The sequence below is a fragment of the Notolepis coatsorum genome (assembly GCF_963971535.1).
Source record: "Notolepis coatsorum genome assembly, chromosome: 13".
Lineage (NCBI taxonomy): Eukaryota > Metazoa > Chordata > Actinopteri > Aulopiformes > Paralepididae > Notolepis > Notolepis coatsorum.
Window position 1 is genome coordinate 108,968,446 of NC_140177.1, and position 12,189 is coordinate 108,980,634.

A 12,189-nucleotide genomic window follows, 5' to 3' on the forward strand; every position below is an offset into this window, starting at 1 on the left:
CTGTCACCAGAACCTGGCCCTCTGTTCCCCAGAACCTGTTCCCTATTTTTCCCAGTACCTGTCCCTCTGTCCCTAGTTCTCCTAGTCCCTAGTCCTCTATCCCTAGTTCTCCTAGTCCCTAGTCCTCTATCCCTTGCTCTCCTAGTCCCTAGTCCTCTGTCCCAAGGCGTTCCCTTAACCTTCCCTTAGGCGTTCCCTTTACCTTCCCATAGTGTTCCCTTTTTCCTGCCCGCCGCTTAAAGGCACTTTACCTTCCCCTCTTGTGTTATTCCAGTGTTTTGTGTTTTCTCCCTTAAAGGGACAGTGCCCTTTTTCCCTGTTCTAAATAAATATCTGTTTCTTGGCAAACCATCATACCTGTCTTGTGTTGTGCGATTGGGGTCGGTTACAAACCATAACAGTTACATTCCTACAAGATATATATATTTAGATGTTTAGACATGTTTCACTCAAATAAAACTATATCATTATTATTATTTATTTTTTGAAACTTTTTATTATACACAAAAAACATTTCAGAAACAGAATAAATGCAGCTACTGTATATGGTGAGTTGGGGATTATTACATGTATAATATGACAGTAATAAGTAAAAATAAATAAAAAGATTAGATTGTTTTAGTGCAAAGCTGTGTGAATGTGAAATTATAGACTAAATGTCATCTATCATAATTCATAATTTCACAAAACAAAACAATGGTTGTAGATGGTAATCATTACATAATTCACATTATAGTCTGTAAATAAAAATAATTTGACATTTGTTTGCAATTCTTCATAAAATAAAATAAAATAAGAATGTGTCTGTTTTATTTCTGTCTGGCATTCCTTTGTCTAGTTCTAGTTGTCTAGTTCTAGTTTGTTTCTCAGTGTGTGTGTGTGTGTGTGTGTGTGTGTGTGTGTGTGTGTGTGTGTGTGTGTGTGTGTGTGTGTGTGTGTGTGTGTGTGTGTGTGTGTGTGTGTGTGTGTGTGTGTGTGTGTGTGTGTGTGTGTGTGTGTGTGTGTGTGTATGTCTCTCTCTCTCTCTCCCCCTGTTCTTGTTGTCTCGGTTATTCGATCATGTCAGCTTCAATACTGTCGTCTTCCTTCACGTCCACTTTGATCACTTTGCCGATCATCTTCTCCATGTCCTCTGGAGCGATGCCATTCGGCTCGGCCACCTTCACAGCAAGCATGTCCCAGGTCAGCGCCGAATCCTTAGTGATGGCCATCTTAGCCACCACCGACTTGCCCAGCTGGAGAATTGAAGGGGGGGGGGGGGGGGGGGAGGTACAAATTCCAGACATACAAATTAAGAACAAATTCAAACTAAATAATTTGACACTGACTTTTTTGACTTGCTAGAAAGAATGTTTGCATCGCAGGAACTTCCCCCCGGAACTACAGTAGGGAAATTTTTAGGACCAGGGTATAAACCAGACCTGGGCATTGTACGGCCCCGCGGGCCGATGGATGATTCTGACCGGCCCGCGAAAGATTACATGATAATAATTTTTTTTTTTTTTTTTTTTTTTTTTACTTTTTTTTTTTCATGTCAAAGTTCACACGCACAATATACGCTCAGGAGACATGCTCAGAAGATGTTGGTTCTCTTTGGATCCACCTACATATGTGAACAGACATTCTCAGTCATGACATTTACCAAGTCCAGGTACAGATCCTCTCTCACTGATGAACATCTGGCAGCTGTGCTTCGCATCTCCACCTCAGACATGCAACCTGACTTTGATGGACTTGTTAAAGCTCAACAGAGACTGGATTTCTCACACTGAATGAAACAAAAAAGAACTGAAGAACACTAAAATGTGGAAATATAACAAGTGAAATGGGACACTTGATATTTTTTTTTCTTAAATGTTTAATATAGGCATGTAAAGTAAAAAAGGCTACAAAACGGGGACACTTTTCTTTACACAGTTCAGTGACATGTCTTGTTTATTTTTGCTATAAGATGATGTGATGTCTTTAGAAAGCTAAGAAAATCCTTGTTTCAATAGAAACAATAGAAACTCGTTATTAATGTTTCACATTTAGTTTATCATTTTGGAAATAAATTCTATTTGAATAAATGATATTTTTGAAAGCTAACCTCACCTTTTAATTGCCAAATAATAACATACACTCTTACCAGGGGTCAAAACAATGCCATTTACTGCTTTTTATATAGAAATAAAATGTATATTATGCATAATTGAGTTTGGAATTTTGGCCCGGCCCCCCAACATATTTTCAGTTGCTCATTTGGCCCCCCGGGAAAAATAATTGCCCACCCCTGGTATAAACTGAAGTCCTGGGAGATTATTTTACCCCTCAAACTCTGCTCTGTGTGTAGGACTTTTCCGAAGTGGGCCCTCATTTATCAACAGTTCTTAGAAAGTCTTCTACTTTCGTTCGTAAGCACAGAATTTAGAATGTGTGCACGCACAAAAAAAACTGGATTTATCACACGTGCGTATACACAGGTCGTACGCACACCTGTCTTGATAAATATCACTTTGATCCTACGCTGAAGCTTGTACATGGTTTTAAGTATTTGCATACCAGGGGCGGCTACGTGGCGTAGTGGGCAAGGCGCTCGCCATGAATGCGGAGACGCTGGGCTCGCCTGTTCGAGCCCAGCGCTCCACATTGCTTTCAGTTTAGCTGGTCGTTCATACTAATACACATTGGCCGTATTAGGGGGTGGGAAACTGATGGGTGGGGATCGGGCGTTGTGGACAGCGACTCCTACAGGTCGGTTGGTGCGCCTGCGCAGTAGAATCAGGAAGTGTCGGGGGCAGCGTGAGCCTCCCACGCGTTACTCCTCGCCACTGAGAGATCGAGCTGCGCAGGTGAAAAGATGCGACTGCTGTTACCTCAAGTACCGGAGGGGACTTGTGCTATGTATGACTTAGTCCACATTGCAGCCGGCTTGTGGGAGGCAAGAAACAGCGTTCATGACAGGGGAGGGTTGAATTGGATGATACGAAATTGGGATGGGAGAAAATATAGAAAATGTGAGAAAAAGTGGATAAAAAAAAAAAAAAGTATTTGCATACCAGAACCGCCCCGATTATCCATATTATGGTCATGAAACACCCCCATGGGATGTGAAATAATGGTCTAACCCGAGCGAACTCTGAGAGACTTCACTGAGAGCGAGATTGATCACCGAGGTCCAACCAACAAATTGAACGTATACAGCATTTCCCGTTGTGAACAATCTTATTTGGAAACATGACACACAGAATAATAGTATTTAGCGTTTTATTTTAAACAATATTTAATCGTATGATTATAGATATTTTTAGAGAATAAATAAATAAATAAATAAATGAAGTTGCCAAGTTCACAGACAACTCCGCTGAGGAGGAGGGAGCGTGTAGACTATCTTCGGTGCGCCGGGAGCCAAGGATGTTGACTGACCCAGTCCTGCTACAGAACCAGCACATTGACAGAAATAAATGACAAGCTGACCCGACATTAAGCACTGTAATGACTGAAATTAAATCAATTTCAGCAGGCCAACTCTGCACTCTACAATGCCTATTATGTGCGCTCGTCATGAGCCTGTGGTTCTGGTCAGAGTCATTATGGCTTCAGTGGATAACCCTGATCTGCATTTAAGTGATGTTTTAGATATTACAATTGAATTAAATACAATTAGGCCTGAATGAGACTCCGGCCACCGGCACATTATCAGCCAAAATGCGCATCGCAGATTATCTGTACATTGACCGAGTGGAATCCCGTTCACATTACTGGATTTGTTTATTGATGGAGCATTGAAAGCTATATGGGTACAGTCTATATATTGCTCCGATGATGTTGGGTAACCTGGCATAAAATCCTCTCTTGGCCTCCTGTTATTGATTATGGATATTGTATGTAGTTGGTGGGGTTGGGGAAATTATACATCAAACACTGCGTTTTGCTCCACGCTCCAATGTGGGTCTCAAATTGCGGTACAAATCAAGGAGAATGTGTCTCGGGTAGCGAACTCTACTTAATATTATTATGTTCTCAATCTCTGCAAATAGACATGCCCTATATCTCTGAAAACATCTGAGCGCACACCGGAGAAGTATTCCTATAATAACGCTATGAACCAGGCTGAATTCATTCAGAAATACCTATTCCACATGCTATTTAGGGTTTGACAATAATTACACTACTATCGCTATTTCACAATGAACTATAATGAATTACGGTTCATACAGAACACGCGCCAGTGTCGGGAGTAATGCACAGAAGCTTATTTCCGCATTGAAACATGCATGAAATTGAGGAGCGCATATGCCGTTCGTCTGCAGTAACGATATTCTACCACTGGGCGTCAGCTACGCATGCTCCGAGCTGTGCGTAGATATAAGCACAAAGTCAAGCACAAGTTCAAATTGATAAGTCCCACACTTTGCTTAGAAATGATCGTACACACGGGCTAAGCACATATCTGTGCGTACGCAACGTTTGGGGGGTGGTGCTTGCAGGCACCATTCGCAGCATTAAAGGCTATGCATTAATAACATTTTCCCACATTGAGTGCAGAGGCAAGCACCACAACGTCCAATCCCCACCCACCAGCTTTCCCACCCCTAACACTGCCCTATTGTGTTAGTATGAACGACCAGCCAAGCTGGTAGCAATGCAGAGAGCTGGGCTCAAACCCAGCATCTCCTGCGTTAGTGGCGAGTGCCTTGCCCACTGCGCCACTTAGCCGCCCTACCAAGACACTTTTCTGATAGCCTAGCCCAAACCCTAACCCTAGCCTTAACCACACTGTTACCTTAAACTAATCATAATAACCCTAACTTTCTATCTAAACCATAACTTAAAACAAATCATCATCATAGGATTGCTGTTTGTATCAAGGTAAGTGCATGGGTGGCTTAGTCTAGTGGTGAGAGCACTCATCTGCGACCACACAATCATTGTTAGTTCGACTCCTGGTCGCACATGTTTCCGCTGATACAAAATGTAAACATTACTTGTACAATAAGTAAATATATTACGTATGGCTATAACGTACATTATGTACCTTTTTTCTTTCTTCCTGTGGTCGAGTAGTACTATTTTCTGATGATACCTACGTTTGTAGCCTAAGTATTTAATCAGACATTTAAACGTGACATTTAACGTCCATTTCGCCATATCATCTGCCTTCAACCAGGAAATGTGAACATGGAATGCATATTAAGCTGATATATCTAGTGATATGCACAAAAGTGGTTTTTTTCCTGCAGCAAATCTTAGTTACAATTAGATTGTATGAACTAAGCAGGTGTAGGTCAAGTATTTAAAGATTGTTATTACTGACAACACGGGCAATGACACAACAAGCCCCACATGCATATTAAAAAACTGATAAACTAGTGATATATGCACAAAAGCGATATTTGTTCCTCTTGGTTACAAACAATTAGATTGAACTAAGCAGGTGAAATGTTTGCAGCTCAAGTATTTAAAGATCATACATTACCTTTCAAACACTACTTTTGAATGAATGAATGAACAGTTGTATTTAGAAAAATAAATATAAAGCAATAACAATGTAAAGAAAATTATATATATATATATATATATATATATATATATATACAAATATAATAAAAAAATGAATAATAAAGTAAGATACAATTTAAAGGTCCCATGTCTTATAAATGGCCTTTTCCAGTGTTTAGCATTGTTTCCTAATGGGGGATTATATCAATGTGGTCTGTGTCTCTAATTATCATATTGACTCATCAGTCTAGTCTCGAGTTCACGAGATCTTCCCTCACTCAACTAAGCCATTCTGATTTCACTCTTTTGCTGACGTGAATAAGGCACTGATTTGCATATCTCCGCCCCTGGTTGTAGTCACCTCCACCGCCCACAATCAACCATTATTTAGTGCAGACACCAGAGACCACAAGGGAAGTGCAGTGAGTTAGCCTAACCTAAAAAGTATGAGCAACACGGGCAAAAGATTTGCTGTTCCTGGCTGCCAAGCTGCTAATATGTCTTTGCACACTTTTCCTAATGATGTCGTGCTCCACAAGCAATGGGCCAAGTTAGTTTTTGGATTTTTGCAAAGACGAGGGACTTTATGCTGCCGTGATTTCCTGGCTGTTGCTAAAGAAGAAGGGAGCTAGCCTGTACCAAGTTTTTGAGACCGAAAGAAAGCATCGAATCAGTAAGTACATACAGTACGTTGTAATTAGTTAATTAGCAGTAGGACCTCGTTCATTCATCAGTTTGTGTATTACGGTACTCTTCCGTGTGTGTGTGCGCCAAGACAGTCTAACGTTAGTGCAAGCACAGTGTGTGCATGTGTGTGTGTGTGTGTGTGTGTGTATGTTAGACGGAGTGAGAGAGCAAGCTAGCTTAGCTAACGTTATCTTAGCTCTGTGCTTCGTTGTATATATGTAGACCTACTTGTGTGTATTGCGAATGAATGATTATGTTCCTTGTGTGTGTTTGGAGGGGGTTATCTTAGCTCTGTTTATTGCGCCAAGAAAATCTAACGTTAGTACAAGCACTGTGTGTGTGTGTGTGTGTATGTGTGTGTGTGTGTGTGAGTTAGACTGAGTGAGAGAGCAATTTTATTCTTTCTTCCTGTCATTTTTCTCTATACCCAAAATGGTATGGCATGGGTACCTGCTTCGCCGTCAGCTTCGGTGTCATCCCTTTGTGGATTGTATTGTATTCGAAAACCTATGCTTGAGCCATATTTGTTTGTGTATTAGGTTCACTTTGACGTTAGTAGAGTAGTGTGGGCGGAGCTACAGGTGGGGGTCTGTCACTCAAATCGCATTCCGAGGCTGGGCGGAGCCAGGCCAGAACAGCTTGAAATCTTGAAATAGAAAAATGCTGTTTTTGAGTACTTGATTAGAAATATAAAACAATGATTTGTTTACATACATACATTTTGGTGTTGCCTTCATATTTGGACCAGTATCTCCCGGTAATTTATTCCCCACACAAAGAAACCTCCATTATAGCTCTATCCTCAACATCCATAACAAGTTCCAATTTATACCTCTTTGTCTTTTTGCCATTTTATTATAAAACCAGGGACAAGTGCCTCTCTATATCCTCCATTGCACAACCAGCGCAAGTCTGTCTGACGGCCCCAATCTGCGGAGCACACTGAACTATTGCGAAACAATAGGAATTTTCTATTGGTTCTCCCAGCCCACGTGACCATTTCAGCTACTTTGATGAACATTGTTATAGAGTTGTGCCCTTCTTGATGACTTGTCGTACAGAACTTGTAAGTCGCTTTGGATAAAAGTGTCAGCTAAATGACTAAATGTTAATGTAAATGTAATGTCTAGCATTTCCATTGGTTATTTCAAGATTATATACCTTACTTAAGTTCCATGCACTGCTACTCGGCCTACAGTCAGTGATTGGGGTGAGAGGTGTCCTTGACAATACTGCGTGCTTTCCTCAGACCGTTTGTGTTGGACATCCTCAATGTGACTAAATGTAAACATAAACTACTTGAAATGTAACTGACTAAAAAGTGGCCTTGAAGCTGAACCAACCTTATCATGGCAAGTCTTCTCACAGGGTAGCATGAATTTGGTAGGGGCTCCAAAGGCCCTCTCCACCAGTCTGATGGCTCGCACCAGCTCTGCCAGCTCTGCGGGCTCCAGGGATGCCTCGTGGTCATTTCCCTTCCAAGACTTGTCCAAGGTCACATGGCGTTCTACAACCTTTGCCCCCATCGCCACAGCAGCCACAGTGATGTAGATTCCCCGCTCATGTCCGGAATATCCGATGGGAATGTCAGGGAATTCCTTATGGTATTCCTGTAGAAGGAGGGCAAAAAGAGTCACATTTCGGTCACTTATTGAATGGGAATTAGAAATAACATAATTTGAACATTATATATATGATATTGTTATTTTTTTTGCATTCCATGTGAGGAATATCATGTAACAACCTTACTGCCCATCACTGGAAGGATTGGCCAAGTGGTTGAATTATAGGAGCACAGAAGTTGTAGACAGTGTTTCTTTTTAATTTTTCACTGGTCAAAATATGCAATAAACAGAATGGGTTCCAAAAAGACAAAAAAGGAAAAATTTACAAGAATTCAATGAGAAACAGATACAAGGCTCATCAAAACACAAGGCAACGTACGTCTCAAACATGACAATGACAAACAATGATCACCACAAAACAGGTCAGGACATGGTTATAAACCAAATGTGCTGTTATTCTTGAATACATTTTTTTTTTTTAGATTTGGGGTATTATCCCTGAAAACTCAACATAAACGACTATAGTCAAATCAATTTAGCTCACTAGTCAATATCCAGCCCAAGACTTTGCTGTTTTGGTATAACTTTGATTATAATGTCAATATGAATTTCCTTTGCTACTTTGATTAACGGATACAAATAATTTCATCATGACAACACAGCAGAAAGCTAGCAAACAATGGTATGGTATGGTATTTATTTTAGACAACAAAACATATACAGATTATTACTCACATATTTGCTTTTGTCAAGGATAGGAACGAAAAAGGCGCAATGACTTATTTACATCGTTGTCCTTGGATGTCAAGGATGCTTGAAAACAATCTGGTTTAGCTTTTGCATTTCAACGCAAAAGTAGGATAATTTCAACATATGAGACAGCTGAAATGCAACAACGCATCGGTAACGGATTCTTTCATTCCAATGAATGAATACATTTCTGTCGGAGAGTAACAACACATTCAGAGTAACTGCCCAGTTTATTAGTCTTTAAATTCTATTCAATTCTATTGTATTGTATTCTATATTCTACTCACCGCAATAACTTTGAGGTTGACATGTTCAGGTTCCAGCGGGTAGGTGCTGGTACACTGCAGGATGGTGAAGTTTTGGTTGTGCTGCTTCACCGTCTTGTAAACCCGACGCATGGTCTCCATCGACTGCATCCCGCTGGACACCACCATGGGACGGCCTGCAGATACAGTAAGACAGTGTTTGCCAAAGACTCAGCCACTACCCATATATGGGCCATAAATGGGCCAAATAATTGAGGTAAAGTGGTCTTCAAGTTTACTGGATGAACCACTAATGGCTTCCACGTCACTGCAACATAATTTTTTATAGAATATTGTAGGCTAGAAAGTAAGAGGCTTGAAGCTGATGTTTAGCAAATTAGCCTGAATAATAACTTTCAACTCCAAGATGTGGGTGAAGAGAGTAGTTATGTTGTAAGCAGGACTGTCAATATTAACGTATACATTTTTCTTTTTTGGATTCATTTGAAAACCTTAATGCATTACCCTTTTTATATTCAGAGTTAATCATATTGTTTACACTGTTTATTTTTCTCATATTTTATATTCAGATCTAATTCTATTGCCTATATTTATGTCTTTGTACTATTACCATGCCCATACCAGTACCTCCCCTACCTCCTCCCCCATGCTGATATGACGCCCGAAGGGGATCAATAAAGGAATATCTTATCTTATCTTAGTACCTTATCCCCCAGTGTAACGGAGGTACCGCGTGTCTATCCACAGTCACGATGGACTGTGATTGATTGATTGATTGAAAACTTTATTAACAGATTGCAGAATGGGTACAGTACAGTACAGCTCAATACATACAATTGTTAAGGGGATGCAGACCAGAGAAAGACTTTCGTCTTGTTTACATCAGGGTCCCCCATTTTCAATTCATCATAATGTATAGTGAAGTGGCTGTGGACGTTAAGCGGTACTGCAAGTAAACTCACTCCCCAGAGGCATCCAGACCCATTACCGTGTAGTGGTCTGCAATGTCGCCTGCGGCGCGGGAGACCGGGGTTCAACTCCCACTCAGGGCATGTCAAATAAGACCGGTTACAGTGGTGCCCAGTGACCCGGATGCCCTGGGTGGAGTGAGTTTAGGGGAGTGAGTGTAACGCAGGTACCACGTGTCTATCCACAGTCACGATGGACTGTGTATAGTGAAGTGGCTGTGGACGTTAAGCGGTACTGCAAGTAAATTCACTCCCCAGAGGCATCCAGAGTCCAGACCCATTACCAAGAGTATAGTGGTCTGCGATGTCGCCCGCAGTGCGGGAGACCGGGGTTCAACTCCCACTCAGGGCATGTCAAATAAGACCGGTTACACCAGCTTCCCACTTTCCCATGCCTGTGGGGAAGTGTACACCTGCCAGGGGCATCAGACACGCTGAGCATAAGAAAGCCACATCTCATCACGCTACAATAATAATTATCAATAGATTAGCTCAGACCTTTCTTAGCAGTTTTGTCCAGATAGGGAAAGTTGTTTGCATCGCAGGAAGCCACTTTGAAAAAAGGCACATTCAACTCATGAAGGAACTCCACGGCCATCTATGGGGAAAAAAATTAAATATAGAAATAATATGAACATTCATATAAAATAATAATAATAATAATAATAATAATGCATTTTATTTAAAGGCGCCTTTCTGAGCACCCAAGGTCACCGTTAAAAACAAATACAATTTCACATAGTAAAAACACAGTATTACAGAGTTACATAGTTACATCATAGGGGAGCAGTTGTAATAAACTTAAAATGAAAGTGAGTATGCCAGAATGAACACAGGTGTTTTGAGACGGGAAACAAAGGTGGGGAGGTTATCTATTTCACGGATTTCTTGTGGTAGGGAATTCCAGAGGCGGGGGGCGCAGCGGGAGAAGGCTCTAGATCCCATGGTAGTCAGACAGGAAGGGGGAGTGACAAGTTGGAAGGAAGAGGAGGATCTGAGTGACCGAGAGGGAGTGAGATAAGGAGGGGCTAGGTTATGGAGGGCCTTGAAAGTGAGTAGTAATACTTTGTAGTCAGTGCGTGACTTGACAGGCAGCCAGTGAGAACAGGAGTGGAGAACAGGAGTGGAGAACAGGAGTGATGTGGTTGGTGGAGGGAGTTCTGGTGATAATTCGGGCGGCTGAGTTTTGAACCAGTTGGAGTTTATAGAGGTACTTGTGTGGGAGACCAATGAGGAGGGAGTTACAGTAATCCAGACGGGATGTGACCAGGGCGTGAACAAGAATAGCGGTGCTGGTGGGTGTAAGTGAGGGACGGAGACGATTAATGTTGCATAGGTGGAAGTAAGCGGACCGTGTGATGTTATTTATGTGGGATTTGAATGACAGTGTGCTAATTGACATGCAGTATTGACAAATTATTTAAACTTCTTGGTGAAAAAATGTGATTTTAGACTAGACAGCATGCCTGTCTAAATAAAGAAAGGAAATATTTATTTTACATAAAGTATTTTAAATGCTCAAGTATTCCCACCTCAAATTTAAAGATGAGTTAAGATGACATTTTTGAAAAGGATCTATACTTTTGAACCAATCAAGTGATTAATTTACCTCATCCATTCCTGAAGCCGTGAAGAAAATCCCTATCTCGTGGGCGTATTTCTGCAGCTCTCTGTACTGCTGGTGGCTGAACTCTAAATAACGCTTGTGTTCCCCATAGGTCTTCCCCCAGGAGTGTCGGGAGTTGTAGGGCCGCTCCAAAGCGCGCTTGTTGAACTTGCACTCCAGTTCACTTTTCTGAAATTTGGCACAATCAGCTCCACAGTCCTGTTTGAGGCGAGTAGATGAGAAACGTTAGAGCAGTGGAGAAAGACAGGAGTCAAGGGGTAGAGTGACAATGACTGAATTCATGTTGATATCAGCCCAAACATAATATTAACAATATATTACATACATGGAATACATTCATCTATATACTACCTTTGCCATCTTGATCATTTTCTTAGCAATCTCGATGTCACCCTGATGATTTTGTCCAATTTCAGCAATGACGAAGCATGGGTGGGAGCCCCCGATCATTCTACCAGGACACAGTTCAAACTGCAGAGGCATTTTGGTGTAATGTGGTGAATGAATAAGTGATGATACAGAAAGTAAATAGCAAAAATATTACGCGTCTAGAATCGACCAAAAAGGCGATAAAAAAAGAGCAATTTAAAGATGGCCAAATGCTTGAAGGAAATGATACAGGTGAAAGGGGCTTGAATGATGTTAGCCGTCAACCTTTATAGTGGACAGAAGTTCTGCCGACCTAGCCAGTCCATCCAGTTTCACCCAAAACTAGGCACGTTGGAACTTTAAATTGGCAGGGGGTGCGGCCTTTCTGAGATTTTCTTTTCAGTGTGTTGCCGTACCATACAGTGATGGATAATGAAAGAATGTTTTGTATTATGGCTGTGTATAATTGTACCATT

General features: G+C 41.2%; 1 protein-coding gene across 1 annotated transcript; it reads right to left on the bottom strand.

The window, feature by feature from the left end:
* Window positions 1-869: 869 nt before the first annotated feature.
* LOC311238807 (N-acetylneuraminate-9-phosphate synthase-like) lies at window positions 870-11,977 on the bottom strand. The gene is made up of 6 exons (XM_084327005.1): window positions 11,696-11,977; window positions 11,327-11,542; window positions 10,216-10,315; window positions 8,771-8,925; window positions 7,512-7,778; window positions 870-1,235 (listed from the first exon to the last, which is right to left on the bottom strand). Exons 1-6 carry the CDS (start codon window positions 11,825-11,827, stop codon window positions 1,050-1,052), a joined length of 1,056 nt encoding a protein of 351 aa, XP_084183131.1. The 5' UTR covers window positions 11,828-11,977; the 3' UTR covers window positions 870-1,049.
* Window positions 11,978-12,189: the final 212 nt, after the last annotated feature.

What these genes read in the sequence shown, in the direction of transcription:
- LOC311238807 (XM_084327005.1), bottom strand. Translation starts at nt 11,827, where the DNA reads ATGCCTCTGCAGTTTGAACTGTGTCCTGGTAGAATGATCGGGGGCTCC. An exon ending in AAATGATCAAGATGGCAAAG is followed by an intron (nt 11,543 to 11,695) that starts GTAGTATATAGA and finishes CGCCTCAAACAG; the next exon opens with GACTGTGGAGCTGATTGTGC. An exon ending in GGACAAAACTGCTAAGAAAG is followed by an intron (nt 8,926 to 10,215) that starts GTCTGAGCTAAT and finishes CTGTATCTGCAG; the next exon opens with GCCGTCCCATGGTGGTGTCC.